The sequence below is a fragment of the Lactuca serriola genome, chromosome 9, assembly GCF_051521515.1.
Source record: "Lactuca serriola cultivar US96UC23 chromosome 9, Lser_US96UC23_V15, whole genome shotgun sequence".
Classification (NCBI taxonomy): domain Eukaryota; kingdom Viridiplantae; phylum Streptophyta; class Magnoliopsida; order Asterales; family Asteraceae; genus Lactuca; species Lactuca serriola.
In genome coordinates this window covers 57,562,853-57,584,828 of record NC_136416.1, presented here as the reverse complement: position 1 = coordinate 57,584,828, position 21,976 = coordinate 57,562,853, and the positions used below count along the sequence as shown (strand labels likewise).

General features: G+C 33.4%; 4 protein-coding genes and 1 pseudogene across 6 annotated transcripts; 2 read left to right on the top strand and 3 right to left on the bottom strand.

Annotated features, from left to right (window-relative positions):
* Window positions 1-4,932: 4,932 nt before the first annotated feature.
* On the top strand, window positions 4,933-7,227 carry LOC145076720 (vacuolar protein sorting-associated protein 60.2-like). The gene is made up of 7 exons (XM_079022524.1): window positions 4,933-5,217; window positions 5,773-5,924; window positions 6,019-6,112; window positions 6,486-6,557; window positions 6,645-6,756; window positions 6,825-6,976; window positions 7,069-7,227. Exons 1-7 carry the CDS (start codon window positions 5,149-5,151, stop codon window positions 7,120-7,122), a joined length of 705 nt encoding a protein of 234 aa, XP_078878650.1. The 5' UTR covers window positions 4,933-5,148; the 3' UTR covers window positions 7,123-7,227.
* Window positions 7,228-9,458: 2,231 nt separating this feature from the next.
* LOC145074978 (F-box protein At4g09920-like) lies at window positions 9,459-11,569 on the bottom strand. Its single transcript, XM_079021287.1, has 4 exons — window positions 11,385-11,569; window positions 10,211-11,088; window positions 9,968-10,108; window positions 9,459-9,891 (listed from the first exon to the last, which is right to left on the bottom strand). Exons 2-4 carry the CDS (start codon window positions 11,072-11,074, stop codon window positions 9,613-9,615), a joined length of 1,284 nt encoding a protein of 427 aa, XP_078877413.1. The 5' UTR covers window positions 11,075-11,088; window positions 11,385-11,569; the 3' UTR covers window positions 9,459-9,612.
* Window positions 11,570-12,900: 1,331 nt separating this feature from the next.
* On the bottom strand, window positions 12,901-15,790 carry LOC145076813 (FBD-associated F-box protein At4g10400-like). Of its 2 annotated transcripts, none has more exons than XM_079022614.1 (4): window positions 15,610-15,788; window positions 14,209-15,129; window positions 13,346-13,480; window positions 12,901-13,252 (listed from the first exon to the last, which is right to left on the bottom strand). In XM_079022614.1, the coding sequence occupies exons 2-4, from the start codon at window positions 15,070-15,072 to the stop codon at window positions 12,965-12,967; spliced, it is 1,287 nt and encodes a 428-aa protein (XP_078878740.1). In that variant the 5' UTR covers window positions 15,073-15,129; window positions 15,610-15,788; the 3' UTR covers window positions 12,901-12,964. The 2 variants fall into 2 exon arrangements, with proteins under 2 accessions (XP_078878740.1, XP_078878741.1); XM_079022615.1 differs by having other exon boundaries at window positions 13,046-13,248; window positions 15,610-15,790.
* A 420-nt stretch (window positions 15,791-16,210) lies between these two features.
* On the bottom strand, window positions 16,211-21,774 carry LOC145075719 (receptor-like protein 14; annotated as a pseudogene). Its single transcript, XR_013692496.1, has 2 exons — window positions 17,916-21,774; window positions 16,211-17,824 (listed from the first exon to the last, which is right to left on the bottom strand). The product of XR_013692496.1 is annotated as a receptor-like protein 14 (transcript).
* LOC145075718 (uncharacterized) lies at window positions 18,638-19,213 on the top strand. Its single transcript, XM_079021854.1, has one exon. The coding sequence runs from the start codon at window positions 18,638-18,640 to the stop codon at window positions 19,211-19,213; it is 576 nt and encodes a 191-aa protein (XP_078877980.1).
* Window positions 21,775-21,976: the final 202 nt, after the last annotated feature.

Here is a 21,976-nt window from a genome sequence, read left to right as displayed (position 1 = left end):
TGCTTGTTTTAGTAGTGTACAAGATTTACTGGCACCTAGTTGTTTAGTAGTTGTTGTTATGACAATGGTTGTTTAGTAGTGTTTAAATGGTTGTAGGTATGTTTTCGTACTTAAAATCCCCATTTGGATAATATTTGTAATGTTTGGATGGTTTGAAAATTACATTGTATAAAATGGTTACATATGATTTTTAAATGATATTCGGAATGTTTGGTTGGTTTTATAAGTACTAAATGGTGTTTGAATGGTCTTTGTAATGTTTGGTTGGTTTTATAAGTACATTACATAAAATGGTATGTGTAAGTACTAAATGGTGTTTGAATGGTATTTGTAGTTGTACTAAATGGTGTTTGAATGGTATTTGTAGTTGTACTAAATGGTGTAATGTTTGGTTGGTTTTATTAGTATATTTCCTTGACTATGAATTATCAACCAAAACCTACAATTGTTTATACAGTTAGTAAAAATCATTTTTATGATTAAGATAAATGTTAGAATACATAAAATTAGAAATATACCTCATATTCTTTCCAAAGAGAATTATTTTCCTCAACACTATCGGACAAACATTAGAATTCCATCTTTGACTTTCCTCATTCATGTGAGCAAACATGTTCATGATATAAAACATTATCACTTTAAGCATGGTGATCAGAGGTTTTTTCCTAGCATCCAAGATGATTGAGTTGAAACACTCTGAGATCCCATACTCAACTGCTTTACAAGCATAACCTGGTCTAAAAAATGGTTTTACATCATGTTTTTAGTTGTTTTGACATTAAATACTCATATGAAAAAGCGCTTAAACTATTAATGATTTTCATATACCTCTTGAAGTCACATTCCACACAGCTTATAGATGCACCCAAAAACAACTTCTTGTACTCCAACCCTGTGAAATACTTCTTAAAATAGGCATAAATGTGACTAGCACATTGTCTGTGCTCAACATGAGACAATATAGCTCTTACAAATTCAAGTAGACCCTAAAAGACAATGATTTAATGTATATTTTTATGTATGAAAAATGTATTTTATTAACCTATATGCATAAAAATATATTTTTATTAATTTTTAGATATCCAAAATGTATTTTCAGTTTTATTTTATTTAATTAATTATATGTTTTAAATATTTTAATATTTTTTAAGAAAGAAAATGTTATAGTTGTGATGGTTTAGAATAATGAGTTCTTTGTAAAGTAAGTTGAAAAACATGGAAAAAAAAAGAGAAAAAACTATATACATTTGCATGACAAAAAGTTTGAGAGGGAATGACTAATTCTATACCAATGCACATTATCATGTAAATACACAAATTAAGACTGGGTTTCAATCTAAAACAAGTATGTTTCTTGTTAAACTAAGGGTAAACCGTAAGAAAGTCACTATATTACCACAAAAATTTGATTTTGACACCAATGTTATTTTCCTCGATTATGTCACTATATATACAATTTTGTTGCAATATCAATCAAATAACTGGTTCTTCCAGTAACACTTTTCCCGAATTGTAATAAAGTCACTAAGTTCACCAAAAATTTGACTTTGACACTGTGTTTTGTTTTTGCTCAATTATGTCATTACATTTACAGTTTTGTCGCAATGTCAACCAACTGACCGGTTACCATCAATCTAATACGTTACCAAATAAATTACATGACAATATTGTGATGTGGAAGCCAAATCACATATTATATGGTAGGATTGAGTTTCAAATATAGGATTTGCATCGAACCCAATTTCACATATCTATTTCTTTTCTTCTCCTCTTCTCGTCAGAGTATTTCTTCAAAAATGGTGTCTGAAAAACCCTTGGATTTAGATTACTTTTTAGGAAAAATGTATTTTGTTTTTTCTCTTCTATTAAAACATGGAAGAAACTTTAACTTGTTAATTTGATGATTTTTGTTGGGTAACCGGTTTCTGGAAAAAGAATAAGCTAATTTCAAGAAATCCTTGTACTTTGGCCACTTTTTTGAAAAAAAAAACCATTTTTTCCTTTTATATTACATCCATGCAGATAAAAAGTTAATTCCAACAAGACCCTTTTACTTTGACTTGGTAATTTAAGCATTTGCAGTATACATATGCAATATACATTCTAGCATAAATATACATATACATGATACATGATACATTAATGGATATGCATATACATGATACATAAATACATATATAATCTAGTATATAAATATAGATTATATATGTATGCTAGCAACCTAACAAACATACATATGTATGATAGAATGTATATTTATATATGTATCATGTATATGTGTATCTATTAATGTATCATGTATATGTATATTTTTAGGTCGATCCAGTGGTTCAAACCCACTTAAAGGTTATCGAAGATGGTGTACTCACCCTTTTAGGTGATACTTTTTTATTATAATGTTTGATGTTTAATTCTCCTCGAAGTATTTCTTCACAAATGGCGTTTGAAGATCAATCTAGTGGTTTAAACTCACTTAAAAGTCAGTGAAAGAGTGTACTTACCTTTTCAGGAAATGTCATTGTGGTTTAGAAGCTCGATTTGTACAACAAGTAAATAAAGACCCCTACAAAGTCGATACAGGAGATGTTTATTGAGTATAAACCACTAAATCGGCCTTTTATGGGTCTTCATTTATTTGTTGTACAAATTGGACTTCTAAACCACAATAACATCTCTTGAAAGGGTGACTATGCCCTTTTCACTGACTTGTAAGTGAGTTTGAACCATTAGACCGACCTTTGAACGTCATTTGTGAAGAAGTACTCTGACGAGAAGAGGAAAAGCAGAGAAGTAGACATGTAAAATTGGGTTCGATGCAAACCGGTCATTTAGTTGATATTGCACCAAAATTATAAATATAGTGACATAATTGAGAAAAAAAACTCGGTGTTCAAATTGAAATTTTGTGATAATATAGTGATTTTATTGTAATTTGGAAAAAGTGATAATCGGGAGAACATGAAGAACTGGTTATTTGGTTGATATTACAATAAAAATATAAATATAGTGACATAATTGAAAAAAAAAAATATTCGGTATCAAAATCAAAATTTTATAATAATATAATGACCTTTTTATAATTTACCTTTTAACTAACATAATAAACCTTCGGGCGAACATGACTTCATAAAGAAAAAACATCATAAATGGTCCTTGTAGTTTTCCAAAATCTGAAGTTTAGTCCTCGTGGTTTAAAAACATCATAGATGGTCCTTGTGTTTTAAAAACTTTTAACGATTGGTCCTTATTGCTAACTCCGTTAAGTTTAGTCAGTTAACTGAAGGGCATTTTCGTCATTTCACTACCACAAGGACCATTTATGATGTTTTCACTTAAAAAAAAATGAAATAATTTGCAAAGGAGGTCCCTCTCTCTCGTACATACAAACTTAAACATCTCTCTATCATGTTCATCTTCATCGTCTGATCATAATCTTCGTTATGGTGAAGCTGCGTACAATTTTAAATCCATCATTAACCCTTTTACAAACGCTACTTTAAGCTATACATTATAACAAAATCAAGAATTAAATGAACTTTAAAACTATTACTGAAGAACAAAATCAAATTCAATGATCCAGTCAACACATAATCTCATTCCAGCCTTCCAGGTCAAACCAGAATCAATCGATTGCAAATGCAATAAACCTTTCTTCCCCAAAATCAAAGTAAGTGGCTTCAAATCAAGCAAGAGTAACAATAAAAAACCATAGATAGTTACTGATTAATTGTTGTTTGTGCTTAAAGTTAGCTCGAATAGTCAAAAATCCAAAAAAAAAAAAAAAAACACAGAAATCAAATTGAGAAAAATGGAGTTAAGTTGAGTAAATACCCAAAAGTTGAAATGGAGGAAGAGAATTGCAGTTTCTTCGTTTAAATCACCATTGAAGGAAGTGCAAGAGCTTTGGTTGCTCTTCAACCACATCCCATAACTTTGATTTCTCGATCACATTTGAAAACCAGAAGCAAAGAGAAAGACCTACAAACGAAAGTCGATCGGAAATCCTACCTTCTCATCGATGGAAACAATTGGCAAATCGGAAAACCCCCAATCGAATTTCATGACATACAAGACATCTCAAAAACTGACGACGACGACGCATACAAATACCACGCGTACCATTCGTTCAGCGAAGCCCGAATCGATTTGGGAACATCGAAGAGTCCTGGAGCTACAAATATGCCATTCGCGGGTACAAATGGTTTTCACAAATCGTTGACTCGTGAATTCTCATTTAAACCAGAAAGAATGGTGATACAAGATGACGGGGATACGTATAAGAGTGCAAGTGTGCCTTATTTGGTGATGTTTACTTCGTTGTTCATTGAATTTGTGGCGAGGCTTTGGAATTTGGTGGTGACATTTGAGGAATTGAGTGAGACAATGAAGTTTAAGGCGTCGATGGCAGATTTCAGAATCTTTATGAGAGAGAGAGAGAGACCCACTTTGCATATTATTTTATTTTATTTTCTTTTTTTTAAATAATTGAAAATATCATAAATAGTCCCTATGGCAGTGAAATGACGAAAACACCCTTCAGTTAACAGATTAAACTTAACGGAGTTAACAATAAGGACCAATCATCAAAAGTTTTGAAAGCATAGGAACCATCTATAATGTTTCTAAACCACGGAGACTAAACTTCAGATTTTGGAAAACCACAGGGACCATTTATGATGTTTTTTCCTTTCATAAATTTAGACAACTAAATGACTATTATTAGAGATCTCATCGATCGAATAGCTAACGATCTATGCTAACGTGGATTTCTCTCCCATCTTGTAAAACTCGTATGATAGTAACAAAATACTTGTATATAAAAATACTAAACAAAAGGAAAATGGGTTGAAAAGAGAAAAACAAAAAGTGAAAGGTGCAGATAGCAATTAGCCCAATTTTATAAACAGTAAAATACTGGGGATTTTTCAAATTCTTTTGACAAAACCGATTGGAATCTTGTTTTTGAATAAATTGTCGGTCTGGGTTTTCATTCAAATTGTTTTCCCATAGTTCATGCAAACGAAGAATTGGGAGAAGAAGATCTCAAATACATCGATTTTTCCCGATCTTCTACATTTCTGTTAAATTAGGGTTGTATTGCGAGTAAACCCTAACCCAAAAAAAGCTAGAAGTTAGAAAGTAAACGAGATGAAGAGAGTGTTTGGTGCTAAGAAAGACAAAGAACCTCCTCCTTCCCTCAACGAAGCATCGGATCGGGTATTGTTTCTCTTATTCCATGTATTGTATTTGCCGGACATGTTTAATTTGGTTTCTATAGTCGTATTCCATCATTTTCATGTGTATCCGTTTTCGCTTTTTTGTACTGTATTGTGATTATGTTTACAATTGTTGATTGATACTTCATTTTGGTTGTCAAAGGTATTACTGAAAGAGGCTTGAGAGTTTACTTCCTACAACCTGTTGATTATGCTGTTCATTGTGATTTAATTGAGCTATTGAGGCTTTGCCTATCTGTTTCTTAAGCCAAAATTTTATAGGCTCTCAAACTATTGTGGATTTGCATTTATACATGAGTTAGGGCATTCTGAGGCATCCCTCCATAGATAACCTAAGGCATAACATGATCAAACATGAGCATGAAATATGAATATGTTAGTTGGATAAGTTAATATTACATTTTTAAGATCAAGTGTATTTGTATGTAGCTCTTAATCTTATATTTGAATATCCTTTAGATCTATACTATTTTTTGTTCTACTTCTACATATATATACAAATAGAAGCCTGATTATGTTTTCATTGCTTATTTAGATCAATAAAAGAGGTGAGTCAGTGGATGAGAAAATCAAACGACTTGATGGTGAACTCGCTCGATATAAAGAGCAGATCAAAAGAACTCGTCCGGGTCCCGCTCAAGAAGCTGTGAAAGCTCGTGCAATGAGAATTCTTAAGCAAAAACGAATGTAGGTGTCACACTTCATATAACATGATGAACATCAACATATATAATAATAGTAATATAAATAACTCACTTATAATTTTATTAACTTTTGTTAGGTATGAAGGACAACGTGACATGCTATACAACCAAACTTTTAATCTAGATCAAGTCGCATTTGCTTCCGAGGGTATCAAAGATGCTCAACAAACAGTATGTTCCACAAAATTTTAAATTAATTGTTGTTCATACACTTGGCTTTTTGTTTGATTTTAATTTTACAATGGATAAATAAATATAAACGATTATCTGTGTGCGATAGTATTAAATTACTTTTGTTGTTAGCGCCGTGTTGGAAATAGTTCAAAGCATGCAGGGTGGAGCTTTTTCTGTCCTCTGGTTGGAAGTTGCTGCCTACCTCCATGAGGTAGTGGATTGATTATTCTAGGAAACGATTTTTCCTGAATATGTCATATCATATCATATGTGTGTGAATTGTGAAACATAAACATATGCCTTAAAAGACTACATATTTTGTTTTTGAATAAAATATTCATGTTTATACTGATTGGTTTGTAATTTCCAGATGTCGGCTCTGAAATCAGCAAACAAAGAGTTGAAAGGAATGATGAAGACTGTAAAGATACAGGACATTGATGTTAGTATACTATACTGTTTTTAAATTATCTTATTTATTAGAATTAGAATTAGATAATATATGTCTAAATGGTTTATTCTTTTAAAGAACTTGCAAGATGACATGATGGAGTTGATGGATGTTAGCAATGAAATACACGAGTCTCTTGGTAGAAGCTACAGTGTGCCTGACGACATTGACGAAGAAGATCTCATGGGTGGTAAGTCTAATTATTATCACTGTTAACTGTCTACTGTCTACTGTTGACTTGACTGCTTTGCAATTCAGAACTTGATGCTTTGGAGGAAGACATGGGGTTGGAAACAGCTGGCGAAGGTGTGCCTTCATATCTTCAACCTGACAATGAATCCGATTTTAATGAAGAGCTCAACTTGCCTTCAGCTCCCTCTGGGCATGCAATACCATCCCGCATTGTTAAGGTTAGTATTCCAAGACTTTAATTTTTTTTCCCGATGTTTTTTTAAGTACGCAAATTAAGGGCGTTTATGTCATTTTATCTAATGTTTTATAGGCCGAGGATGAATTTGGTTTGCCTCAAGTCCCACGTGCATCTTTACGTGGTTAGATGATATGGTGCAAAAACGATCATGATGATTACTTGATGTATTTGCATGACTTTTAAACTATTGTTTGTATTCTTTTTGGTTGATTTAAGTTTTGAATTTTTTTACCTATTAGATCCCATAGGGGTGTTTGGCTTAGCTTTTCAAACCCCAAAAGTCCTTTTTGAAAAAGTTACAAAAAGGCAGGATTTCTTGACTTTTCCAAAAAGTTCCTTTTTCCTTGTGTAAAAACTTCAAAAGTGATTTTTAAAACTAGTTTGCCAAACATCTTTTGCTTTTTTTTCTTTTCCAAAAAGGACTTTTGGCTATGAAAAGCTAAGCCAAACACCCCTTAAAACTACACATATAAGCCGATTCAACTATTTGACCGGCCTAAAATTAATTAAGGGAAAACTGCAATAAAGTCCCTACATATTGGCCTCATAATCAATTTAGTCCCGATAAATTTTTTTTATTCAATTAAGTCTCAAATACCGGTAATCGTATTCAATTTAACCCTTTGACCCGGTCAACAGGTCATCCAACTTTCTAAAATTACATTTTTGGCCTAGATTTCAAAATTTATTACAAAATTGATCCAAATTTTACACTTTTGGCCCAGATTTTAAATTTTGTTACAAATTTTGTCCAAACTATACATTTTTTGCCCAAATGTTAAAATGTTATTATGAATTCATCCTAACTTTAGTTTTTTTACAACTTTTTTTTCTCAAAGAATTGTTTTTAATAAGCTTTTTCTTTATAAAATTATATTTATACAAAAAAAAAAACGTATTTTCACTTAAAAATCTTATATTTTCTATATAAAAAGAATTTTAAAAAGTTTTTGTATATGAAATATCTAGTTATAAAAATAAATATTTATTAAGTATATAAATATATACAAATCCGTTTTTATAAGAAAAAATGTATACAAAAACGTATTTTACAAAAAAATATATATACAAACACTTATTTTATCTATATTTTTTTTATAAAATCGTGTTTGTTTACATTTTTTTTATAAAAAAACTTGTTTGAATAATTATTTGTATAATACGTGTTTGTATACATTTTATAAAATGTATACAAACATGATTTTATAAAATATATACAAACACGTATTATATAAAAAATTATTTAAACACGTTTATATAAAATATATACAAACATGTATTATATAAAAAATTAGTCAAACACATTTTTATAAAAAAATACAAACAAACACGATTTTATAAAAAAAAAAATAGATATACACTTATTTGTGTGCATATATATATATATATATATATATATATATATATATATATATATATATATATATATAGAGAGAGAGAGAGTTAGGTTCAAATGTTTTCACTATCTATTGTGCCTGTATTATTGATTCTGGACCAATCATTTTAGTTATTTTAAGAAACTAATTAATGCATATTAAATGCTGAAGATGTAATTAATACCCATTATATCTTCAACATGTAATATGCATTAATTACTTTATTAAAATAACTAAAATGATTGGTCCAGAATCAATCATACAGGCAGATAGTGAAAACAAAATAACCTAACCCTATATATATATATATATATATATATATATATATATATATATATATATATATATATATATATATATATATATATATAAAGGTGATAGGTGTTTGTATACATTTTTTTTGTAAAATACGTTTTTGTATACATTTTTTTATAAAACGGATTTGTATATATATTTATATACTTAATAAATATATATTTTTATAAATAGATATTTCATATACAAAAAAGTTTTTATATAGAAAATATAAGATTTTTATGTGAAAATACGTTTTTTTTTTTTTGTATAAATATGATTTTATAAAGAAAAAATGTATTAGAAACAATATTATGAGAAAACAAAAAGTTGTAAAAAAAAACCTAAAGTTAGGATTAATTCATAATAAATTCTAAAATTTGGGCAAAAAGGGTAAAGTTTTGACCAAATTTGTAACAAAATTTAAAATCTGGGCCAAAAGTGTAAATTTTGGACCAAATTTGTAATAAATTTTGAAATCTGGGCAAAAAATGTTATTTTTGAAAGTTGGATGACCTGTTGACCGGGTCAAAGGGTTAAATTGAATACGATTACTGGTATTTGGGACTTAATTGAATAAAAAATAAATATATGGACTAAATCGATTATGAAGCCAATATATAGGGACTTTATTGCGGTTTTCCCATTAATTAAAGCAACTAGATGTGACAAAATACATAGGGTGAAACAGATTGGGAATGAGGTGTTACAACAAGAAACATTTGGCTAAATTGTTTTTCAACTTGTCCTCTTGTTCAAAATAAAGTATTAGATTTTTGTCTATGTTAAAAGTAGATAAATCTGACAACACAACACGTTTTGTTCACAAAACGTGTGTTTGTGTGTGTATATATGTATGTCATTGCATAACTTATCTTACATGCAAAATGAAACACAATATAAGTCCTTGATAATACATAGATATTATTCTTGGAAAAAAAAAAAACTAGTTATAAGCCGAATTCCCAACAAAATGGATCTCACAAGACCTTGAAGCCCTTGGAAACTTCAACAACTGTGCACACAACCACATTTCTTTTTTGGGGGACAAGGTTTCAGAAGTGATTATTGTTAGTGTCTTCAAAACCTCCGAATTCCCCAACATGTATTCTAGGAATTGTAAATCCCACTTGCGCCCATTGCATCTTTTAAAGTTCAAGGTTGTAAGATTTGAAAGCATACAAGTGGGAATTTGTTGAGGCTCAATCCAACAAAATTCTTCAGGCTATTGAGAAGAACCAAATGTTATGTTAAATCATAGAATAAAACATGTGATCAAAGGTTAGAAACAACGCAATTACCTCATCAATACATAAATGCTCCAACTCACAAGAGTTTTCAAGAACATGAAACATTGACAACCATCGTGAACATGAACCCTTCAACTCCAATCGCTTCAAATTGAGAAACTTGGGCAGAGGCGAATTCAATGGAATTGGTAGCTTCAACAAAAGACATGGTGTTGAATGCATGAAAACGACAATTCTTTGAAGTGTAAGGATCATAACAAAAAAAAATCAAAAGTTGAACATGGCATGACTTACATCGATATTTGAAGTGGACCATGAAAGTGATTTGGCTTCACTTATTCCTTTTAAAAGCTCACTCATCAAATGACTAAATCTTATTTCATAAAAAGAAAAAGTTGCCTCAACTAGATTTGACAAATCTTTCATCACAAATAGTGAACACAAGACCCCACCAACAAGGAAGTATTCAAGATTAGGGACATTCAAAACAACTTTGTTGATAACTGATAAGCATTTGCGTGTTCTTAGTTCCAATCGCTTCAAAGTAGGAATATTGAAATTGTATTCTTCTTCATCATCGCGCCATGCTACTTCTAAAAATAAACTTTCAAGTATCGGGGAGCCATTGATGAGTATAAATGCATTGGTACAAGGTTTGCCATTAACACTGATTTCAAGGGTTTTCAGACAAGGAAGTATGACCGGAGATGAAACGTTAAAAACATCTGGATCATTACAATTCACAATTAATCTTAATTTTGTGAGTGTCTTGCAAGTGAACAATTTTAGAGGCAACTCAAGAAGCTTGACTTGTATGTCAATCTCACGAACATTTAACCTAACTGCTTCATTAATCCACTTTGACACGTTTGACTTTCGAACCCAATTGTCAGAAAAGTGTAAGCGGAATACTTCAATGTGGGATGTTTTGTAAAGCTCCAATACCGAGTCTACAAATTTTGATAAGGGATCTCTATCAAGTATGTAGGGATAATCATTGAAGGCAAGCTTCTTGAGCAACATCCAAGTGTACCTCCATCTTTTTGATAAAATGCTTGTTTGCACTGCTAATCTTATAGGAATGAGAGAGAGTATATGTGAAATAATCTCTTCAGGCAAGCAAGTAAGCCTATCTACATTTTCACTTATGGAACTCATCTTCTTCAAACCACCTAATAATTCAAACACACAAAAACTTCAGAGTTCAGAATCCTCTCAAGACCTATTTTGTTACATTTATATCAAATTTAGCACTTTCCAGATACAGATTTCACAGCAAATCCATCAATCCACATGGCTGTCATAAAGGTCTTTTAATTAGGATCCAAATATTTGTTATTATATAGTAGCGCATATCTTATCCACTCAAGAAAATCTATTTTATTTAAAGATGTAGAAAATTCAGCTGTTTAATAGCAAACCGACACTTCGATTAACGTAAAGTAGGGTTAAGTTGGATGATGCAAACCTGATTAATGGATGATGTTCATCTGCAACTGAAAAATTAGGATTTGAAAGTATATCTGGAAATATTGATGTAAGGAGTTGGGATCTTTTACGTGAAATCGGAAGTAATTAGCTTAGGAATCCAATGATTGTTTGGAAGTTCCAAAGCTCAAACAGGCCTGATTCAAAAACGGACAGAAAGAAGCAAACAAAGGTTATTTCATAAAAAGAAAAAGTTGCCTTAACTTTATATATTTTTTAAGTAATTTTTTATTTCTTTTAAGTATTTTAATTAGAGACTTTTAATTATTGATCATAGCTTCTAGTCAAACTAAGAGCGTCTTATAATTTATATAATTTATGTGTGGGATAATGACGTAACGAACTTTCAATTTTATTTATATTTAGTTATTGAATTTTTTTTCGTGCTTGATAATTTATCCTTGAATTATTTGAAATTATTAACAATTTATCCTTATAACCGATTACAACCGGTCATAAAGGTAAAATGTAAACAATTTCAAATAATTTAAAGGTAAATCAAGTACAAAAAAACCTCAGCTACTAAATATGAATAAAATTGAAAGCTCGTTACCATTTCAAGTTATTATCTATTTTTGTAATCATTTTTTAGTTTATTTTGCCTATTGGTAGCAATTACTTAGATTAATAACTTTGATTTTAGTCATTGTGTTTGTAAGGAGTATTACAGAATAGAATATGTGCCACAAACTATGTTATAGTTTATGGCTTTAATCCTAGTCCATGAGATAAACATTTAACTAGAGTTTCTTTATTCATTCTATGTTTTACGTTTCTATTCATAATTACAATTTTATAGGTTATAATGAGACATCATTTATCCAACCGCATATTACACCTCTTGTACTATATATATATATATATATATATATATATATATATATATATATATATATATATATATATATATATATATATATATGTATATACTGTTTTGCACCCAATCCCTAGGTTAGTAATTTGGAGGCATCCGCTTTTAGAGAAACCTTCTGATCAGGGCAGGGGGATAATCATTTAGATTTCTTTTCTGGTTGTTCTATCTTTATTCCATTAGGTAGTCAAAAGCTTTTAGATCTATATATCTCATATTTTAGCTTCATTATCTATCATTGCATTTTGGTTTCAATCAAGTTTAGTTTCTATTCCAAATAAAATGACCATTCACTTTGAACATACAAAAAACCAATTACAATACCCTCAAATAATAAATAAACTTGTAATTAGAAAACTTTTTGAGACAAAAAATGAAGAAATCAGCAATACTTGAATCTAGAATTATAATTTACTTTTTGAAATTTTAAAGAACAATCCATCGAACTCCTAAAATGTCAACCAACACATAGTTTAAAGTTTAACTATCAATCAGAAATCCTTTCTAATAATGTAAAATTGAAATAACATGCTGAACATTTCCATAGATATCTTGTAACTATCACAAAATGTATATATACACTTGAATGTCATTGCATAACTTATCTCCCATGCAAAATGAAACATACACAATATAAGTCATTGCATAATACATATATACATACATACATTCTTCTTAGGACAAAAAAACTAGTTACATGTATAATGAGACCAATTCCCAACAAAATGAATCTCGCAAGACCTTGAAGCCCTTGGAAACTTTAACAACTGTGCACACAACCACATTTCTTTTTTCGGGGTCAAGCTTACAGAAGTGATGATTGTTAGTGTCTTCAAAACCTCAGAATTCCCCAAAATATATTCTAGGAATTGTAAATCCCATTTCCGACCCTTGCATTTTTTAAATTTCAAGGTTGTAAGTTTTGAAAGCATACAAGTGGGAATTGGTTGCGGCTCAATCCAACATGATTCTTCTGGCTATTGAGAAGAACCAAATGTTATGTTATAGGTGGGAAAAGAAGTTTGGAAGCATAGAATAAAACATGATAGAGTTGGAAACAATGCGATTACCTCATCAATACATAAATGTTCCAACTCAGAAGAGTTTTCAAGCACATGAAACATTGACAACCATCGAGAACATGAACCCTTCAACTCCATGTGTTTCAAATTGGGAAACTTAGGCAGATGTGAATTCAATGGTACCTTCAACAAAAGACATGGTGCTCAATGGATGAAAACAAGAATCCTTTCAAGTGTACGGAGAGTTGTTATTTTTTTCTTTTATGTTATCAAGTAATGTACGAGTAAAGTGGTTGAAAGATTAATGATGTATGTGTGGATAAAATGTTGCGTGCATAATTTTTTTTTTTCATTTTTAGACCGAATAAATGGTATGAATGAGACCAAATTATCATTTTGCCATTACATTTCAGTAAACAACTTACACAATATTCATCAAGTTTAACCTAAGAGGAGTTTGGAGAAAAAAATAATACGTGAAAATATGTAAAGGATTGTTGTATTAATACATTAAGCCAATTTTTTTTCGCATAACTCATTAATTAATTATGTCCAAATTAAGTAAAAAAGAAACAACCATGTATAGTTTTCAAAATAAGTGCTTTAACCCGTTAAGCCTATTAAGTCAAAAAGAAACAACCATTTGATTAACAAGGTCACTAAAAGTTTAATACATCCTATGCCCTTTGAACTATTTAACTTTGTTCCAAGTTGGTAATTTTTACCGGTTGAGCCAAATTTTGTGATCAACTGCTAATGCCCAAGTCAGCACAAAAACCGGTAAAAGTGACTAAATTGAAACAAAGTTAGGTAATTCAAGGGACTTGGTTACAATTATTCGACTTTAACCCTAATTAAAAGGTGTGACGAAAGAAGAGAGTAATACGTTGAAGTTTTTGAAAGAAACTTACATCAACTGTTGATGTGGACCATGAAAGTGACTTAGCTCCACTCATTCCGTTTAGAAGCTCAGCCTCCAGATGATTAAATCTTACATCAAAAAAAGAAACGCTTGCCTCAACTAAATTTGACAAATCTTTCATCACAAATAGAGAACACAAGACCCCACCAACAAGGAAGTATTCAAGATTAGGGACATTGAGAACAACTTTGTTGATAACTGATATACATTTCAGTGTTCTTAGTTCCAATCGCTTCAAACTAGGAATATTGAAATTATATTCTTCTTCATCATTACGCCATGCTACTTGCAGAGATAAACTTTCAAGTATTGGGCAACCATGGATGAGTTTAAATGCATTGACACAAGGTTTGCTTCTAACACTTATGTCAAGGGTTTTCACACTAGGAAGTATGACTGGAGATGGAAAGTTCAAAACACCTGTCTCAAAACAACTCTCAACTAATCTTAATTTTGTGAGGGTCTTGCACGTGAACAACCTTAGAGGCAACTCAAGCAGCAAGACTTGTATGTCAAGCTCTCGAATGTTTAACCTAATGGCTTCATTAATCCACTTTGACACGCTTGATTTTCGAACCCAAATGTAAGTAAAGTGTAACCGGAATACTTCGATGTGGGATGTTTTGCAAAGCTCGAATACATTATCCACAAATTTTGATAAGGAATCTCTATCAAATACAAGTGGATAATCATTGAAGTCGAGCTTCTTGAGCAACATCCAAGTGTACCTCCATCTTTTTGATAGAATGCTTGTTTGCACTGCCAATCTTATAGGAATTAGAGAGAGTATATGTGAAGTAATCTCTTCAGGCAAGCAAGTAAGCCTATCTACATTTTCACTTATGGAACTCATTTTCTTCACCTAATAATTTAAACACACCAACTTCAGAATCCTCTCAAGTCTCAAGACCTACCTTGTAACAATTTAGAACAAAATTAGCGTTTTTCAAAGTACACATTTCACCATAAATCCAACAATCCACAATTCTTCTTTCTTACAGAGCTTTTTTCCATTAAAAGAGGCCAAAATCCATATCAATGTCAGGGGAAAAAATGTGAAAGTGCATATAGGTGAAAGATGATAGAATGGAAGTAAAAAAAAATAGATAAACTTAGATGAGATTAAAGGTTAGGATCTAAAACTATATCTAGTAAAATTCACAAAGGAATTAGAATTGTTAACGAAAAATTCGAATAGGCTTTTTAGGTAACTTCAAAGATCCAAATATTTGTTATAAAGTTCTGCAGTATCTTTTTCACTCAAAACATATCCAAAAAAATCCATATCAAGTTCATTTAAAAATGTAAAAAAATTCAGCTGTTTAAAAGCAAACCGACAATCAAAATATGAACTCCAATTCAACGTAATCTAGGGTTTGATGATGCAAACCTGATTAATGGATAATTCTCACATTGAAATTTAGGATTTGAAAGTATATCTAGAAATAATAATATAAGGTGTTGGGATTGCTTATGTGAAATTGGATGTTAGGTTGAAGGGATCCAATTGTTGATTGCGGTGGAAGTTCCAAAGCTCAAACAGTTCAAAAACGGACAGATAGAAGCATACACAGGTGATGGGCTGGCCGATGTTGCTTTTGTTTCTTTTTGCTTTTCGGAAAGTAATATTTTTTTAGTTTTTACAAATTTTTCTAAAGTATTTTCGTTATTGAGTATAGCTTCAAGTCAAACTTGATAGAATTGACTAGGATCTGAATCACTGGAAAATTGTATTTTACTGAAAACATGTCTCTGTTGAACTATAACAATGATCATTTTACTCTTCTACTTATAATAATAAATAATAAAATGTTCATGAAGGTATAAGCATTGTTTTATTTGTTAATGGTTCCTTCTTTCTTAATACTTTTCATAAATTTTTCTTATTTAAGCATTACACCACCATCTATGATTCTATGTTTGTGGTTGTTATCAATACTTTATCCAAAATTTTATATTATTTTAATGTATCAACTGTGTAGCAGACAATTTTAACCTTGTACGCTTACAGAATCATAAACAAAGTAAGAACATATAAACATACAATCTTAAACCCTATCTAGCCACCTTCTACGCCACTGAGGATTGGTGTAAAGAATTGCAACAAATCCCAATAATAACACGAAACATGTGGAACAAGAACTTGCATAAAAGCATGTCATATCGATACCATACCATTTCTCATTGTCTTCTTCATCCCATGGATTAGTCACCACCTGTGCATTGCCCCTGCATTTATTCTCAAGTGGTGGTCCACAAAGAAGAGGATTCCCTTCATAGCTTTCCTCCATAAAGGTGCCAAACTGTGCTTTCATCTCAGGGAGTCTACCTGAGAGATTGTTGTGAGAAAGATTGAAAATAGATAGAGAAGTCAGCTTAATCAATTCGATTGGAACTTTTCCGGTCAAACCATTTGAAGAAAGGTCCAAGCTCTCTATCTTCGCAAGATTTGATAAGTTCACTGGAATGGGTCCAGTGAGGTGATTGTGAGACAGGTTTAAAGCACGAAGTTGGGTTAACAACCCCAGTTCTTCTGGAATTTCACCTGTTAGTTTGTTACATGAAAATTCAAATCCCGCCATGTAATCAAGGATCCCACCCTTGTAGCTAAGAAAGAGCATTTTTGTTGTATACTGAACTTCGTTTTGTGGTCTTCGTTATGTGAGATATCAGACAACTCATCCATGTTGCTTATCCATTCAGAGATGACACCTGTAAAAAAGTTATTGCTAATATCTAGAACAATCAGATATACAGGTCTTTCTTTGTTGTAATTTCCAATTTTCCCTGTGAAATGATTGTTGTCTAAGTAAACCCATTGGAGGTAACCCCAGCTTAAGTTTCCTGAGAGTATCTGGCCATGCAATTTGTTCTTTGATAGTATTAATGTATCCATAGTACCTGTAAACAATCCCTTTGGTACTTCTCCTGATAACCCATTACAAGATAAATCCAGCATCTCTAATTCACTCAATTCACCATTTGAGGATGGAATAACACCACTTAAAGCATTCATGGACAAATTTAAATACTTAATGTTGGGAAAGAACTTTGGTATGTTGTCGAGAATAGTACCTATCATATGATTTCCAGATATATCCAACCAATTCATCTTCGCATTCCTATACAGCGATATACCCTCAAACAAATTGCTCCTTAGCTTAAGAACTTGTAGATTCATATTATTTTTGATCAACCAATTTGGGATGTGTCCCTCGAAGGAGTTGTGAGACAAGTCTACTGTGTGTAACTTGTGTTGGTGAATTAGAAACCCAGGGATAACACGTTGGAATCCAACCTATAGGCTCTTCGGTTTACACCTCAAATCTGTCATTGTCGCTTGAAAATCGAATTACCTCAAGCTTTGAATGATTGGAGAACAAGCTGAAGGAGAAAGAACCTTCAAATATGTTATGACTAAAATCAATGTACTCAAGCGATGTAAGATTAGCAATGAGTGATGACACAAGTTTTCCAGTGAATCGATTTGAAGAAATATCCAACAAGTTAAGAGATGTTAGATTTTTCAAACACTGAGGCAGAGTTCCATGGAGCATGTTGTTACTAAGATCCAACTCACGGAGGTTTTTAAAACTCACAAAACCCTGTTAAAGGAGAAAAAAAAAGTTATGTCTAAGCCATGAAATTCAAAAGGTAAGTTGCAACACTCAAAAGTGCATGCTTAAGATAACTTACCATGATAAGGTAATGAGCCATTAAGATTATTGTAACCGAATGAGACAGCTCTTAGGGAAGCTAATGTTTGTATTGTTGATGGGATGCTTCCAACAAAACTGTTGTGACTCAAATCTAAGACCTCCAGATGGTGGAAAGATGCAAAAGCTGGATGACAACAAGAGTGGGTTACATATATGTAATCTTTAATCTTTGGTTGAGTTCTTACACCAATAATAATGTTGTTAATTATGTGTAACAATGAAAGAATGTTACCTTTGATTGGTATAGTTCCATTGAAACCATTACCTCTCAAGAGAAGGACTTCCAAATCAGACAAATGAAGGAATTCTGAATTAGATAGAGAAACGTACTAATCGGTTTAATAAAACGATTAGAAAATATAGAAATTAATGTATTTGATTTCTATATTGATGAATCTTTTAAGATAAACATGCCTTGGATGGGAAAGGAACCTCCCAATGACTTAGAAGATGCAAGATCAAGAATCTTGAGGGATGGGAGGACACTTAGTATTAGACAAAGTAGTTTAGTCTATATTAGATTACTTGAATAGTTAGAGGAGGCTAACTGTAAATATGAATTCTATTTATATTCCTTTGTATCTTTACCCGTATAATACACAATACACAATTTACCCAAGTTAACTTGGTATTAGAGCTAGCCGGCCCTACCCTCTGCAACAACATTTTTTTTTCTCCTGGCTTTTTCGTTAGCTCACCATGGCAATTCAAGCCTTCACAACAGCAGAAAAACACTCGCACAACTCACACAAATTTGCTTTCACCCTATCTCCAACAAATTACGGTTTCTGGAAAACAATGATCCAGCCGTTTCTTATCACAAACAATTTTTTCCAATACGTTGATGGCTCTCTTCCATGTCCATCTCAAACACTACCAGGTGTATCCACCGAAGCACAACCCAAAACTCAACAGAATCCAGATTATGCTATCTGGATCTTGAATGATGCACACGTTCGCATGTTGATCATCTCTACAATCTCCGAAGCCTCCTTCCCACATGTTCAAGGCGATACCTCCAGAGATATATGGCTCTCCCTCGCACGTGCATATGCTCCTCAATCGATCTCTAGGGAATACACCCTCAAGTCACAACTACTCAAGATAGAGATGCAACCCGAAGAATCTATCTCTACCTTTCTTTCCAGAGCCAAAGAATACGCCGAAGCCCTCGCAAACATTGGAGAACCGGTCAAAGAAAAGGACCTCGTTATGTTTGTTGTTTCCGGTCTCTACGATGAATACAATGGCCTTAAGTCTAACCTTCTCGCCTAAGAACATCCCATCACCTTTGTCGAGCTACAGGGCCTCTTATCAGATCATGACTATATGATTCGGAAATCTGCACCTGCCATCTCTCCTATTCAAGCTTTTACTGCTACCACCAATCGACTACCCTCTACTACATCTGCTCCTCAAGCTGATACAATTCAAGCTCTACAACAGCTGGCATCTCAACTTGGTTTACAACTACAACCGGTTAACCAACCTGCTCAGGCATTCTACTCATCTCGTTCCCAGAATTCTCGCGGACGTGGCCGCAGTCGTGGACGAGGCTCGTCCAATCAGCAAACAGGGGGAAACAGAAACCAACAGTTCAACTGGGCAACCAATTAGAACACTATTTACGGAACCTGCAATAGGTGTGGCATTGGTCATGTACCCTCCCAATGCCGTAACCGTGATCCCGCTACCATGAAACGACCACCTCAGCAACCATCTGCCAATTTCGCAGACTTCAGATCTCAACAAATGCACACTTGGGTTCCTGATACTGGGTCAAACAGCCATGTCACACAAGACACTTCGACCTTCGATCACCATGAACCTTACTACGGTGATGATTTCCTCCACGTTGGCAATGGTAAGGGCTTACCTATCCTTCATGTCGGTTCCACTAGTTTTCACTCACCCTCTAAAACCTTCTCTCTCCCAAATATTCTTCATGTTCCAGAAATAAAAAAAAAATCTTCTTTCTGTTCAACGTTTCTGTCAAGATAATCATGTTTTCTTTGAATTTCACTCCTCTTTTTTTGCTGTTAAGGACAAGCTCACACGCACCACCCTCCTCACGGGTCCAAGTAACAACGGACTCTATTCTATGCGTCTCCCACAATTTTGCAGTCTTCCGAAAGTTGCTTTTACAGTTGTTCGTGTTTCTCCAGACATTTGGCACCAAAGACTTGGACATCCGCACTCCCAGCTTTTAAATACTATGCTCTCTAGATTTAGTCTTCCAGTTTGCAATAAAAATTCTGTTTCTTTTTGTAATTCTTGTCATATTGGCAAATCGTCTAAATTACATTTGTCTTCCTTAAATTTTAAGAGTAATCATTTTTTGGATTTAATTGTGTGTGATGTATGGGGCCCCGCCCCTATCCCTTCTATTCATGGTCATCACTATTTATTATTGTGTGTTGATGATTACTCTAAATATATGTGGTTCTTTCCGTTGAAACAGAAGTTGGATGTGTTAGGCGTTTTTAAACAGTTTACCATCATGATCGAACGTCAATTTAGTACCAAAATTAAATCTGTCCAAACCGACTGGGGTGGGGAATTTCGAAATCTATCACAATTTCTCACCTCTCTTGGGATTATTCACCGACTTTCATGCCCCCACACAAGTGAACAGAACGGCGTTGTTGAACGCCGCCACCGGCATGTGGTCGAAACCGGCCTCACACTTCTTTCACAATCCGGGGTTCCGCGTAAGTATTGGCACTTTGCTTATGACACCACTGTTTATCTCATTAATCGGATGCCCTCACGGAACCTTGCTAACAAATCTCCCTTTGAATACCTGTTCACACAGAAACCTAACTATTCATTCTTACGGGTCTTTGGCTTACAATGTTTTCCTCATATTAGACCCTATAACAAGCACAAGATGGATTTACGGTCCATAGCCTGTGTTTTCCTCGGCTATACTCCATCACATCATGGCTATCGGTGTCTAGATATCACCACCGGACGAATTTACATTGTCCGACATGTTCATTTCAACGAACAACACTTCCCCTTTCAGTCCGACACATTTGGTCACCAAATTCCTAAACCATCACCACCAGATCCTTACGTATCTAGCTACCTTACTGATCAAGCTCCCATCGATACGCCATCAGCAAACATACCGCTTCGTACCTACGTTCGCCAACGTCGGCAAACCCCCATACCATCTACAACACCCGATTTTGTCAACGAACCCGTCGACGAACCAACAGCTCCCACTGCTGAACCCGTCACCACTACACCGGCTACTGCTGAACCGGTCACTACTCAACCGGTCGCTGCTGAACCGACCACGACAGCCACGTCAAATCGGGCTCGTCCCGCGAATCTGCGTCCCAATCCAAAACCACGGGTTCCTTATGACCCAACAGCATATCACACTTCAGCACCCAACGACATTGAGCCTTCGTCATTCTCTGTTGCTAATCAGTCTCCCCAATGGCGGAAAGCCATGGCTGAAGAATATAATGCGCTTATACGCAATGGCACTTGGTCCTTAATCCCTCCTGTTAAGCATGCCAATATTGTTGACTGTAAGTGGGTCTACAAAATTAAGAGAGATCAATCAGGTGCTGTCAAACGTTACAAAGCTAGACTCGTTGCCAAAGGTTTTCATCAACAACCTGGTATTGATTACCATGAGACGTTTAGCCCGGTCATCAAATTTACAACCGTTAGAGTTGTTCTTTCTCTTGCAGTCTCACAATGTTGGCCTCTTCGTCAATTGGATGTTCAAAATGCATTTCTTCACGGTGATCTGACAGAGACTGTTTATCTTCGACAACCACCTGGCTTTACGGATCCGAAACGTCCGAATCATGTATGTCGTCTTCACAAATCCCTCTACGGGCTCAAACAAGCACCACGGGCCTGGTTTCATCGTCTCTCACGAGCATTGGTCTCTCTTGGTTTTCGGGGATCTAAAACCGATCCTTCCTTGTTCATATACTCCTCTGGCGGCACCCTTTTGTACATGCTTGTTTATGTGGATGACATCATCCTTACGGGTAACAATCCTATTGCCAT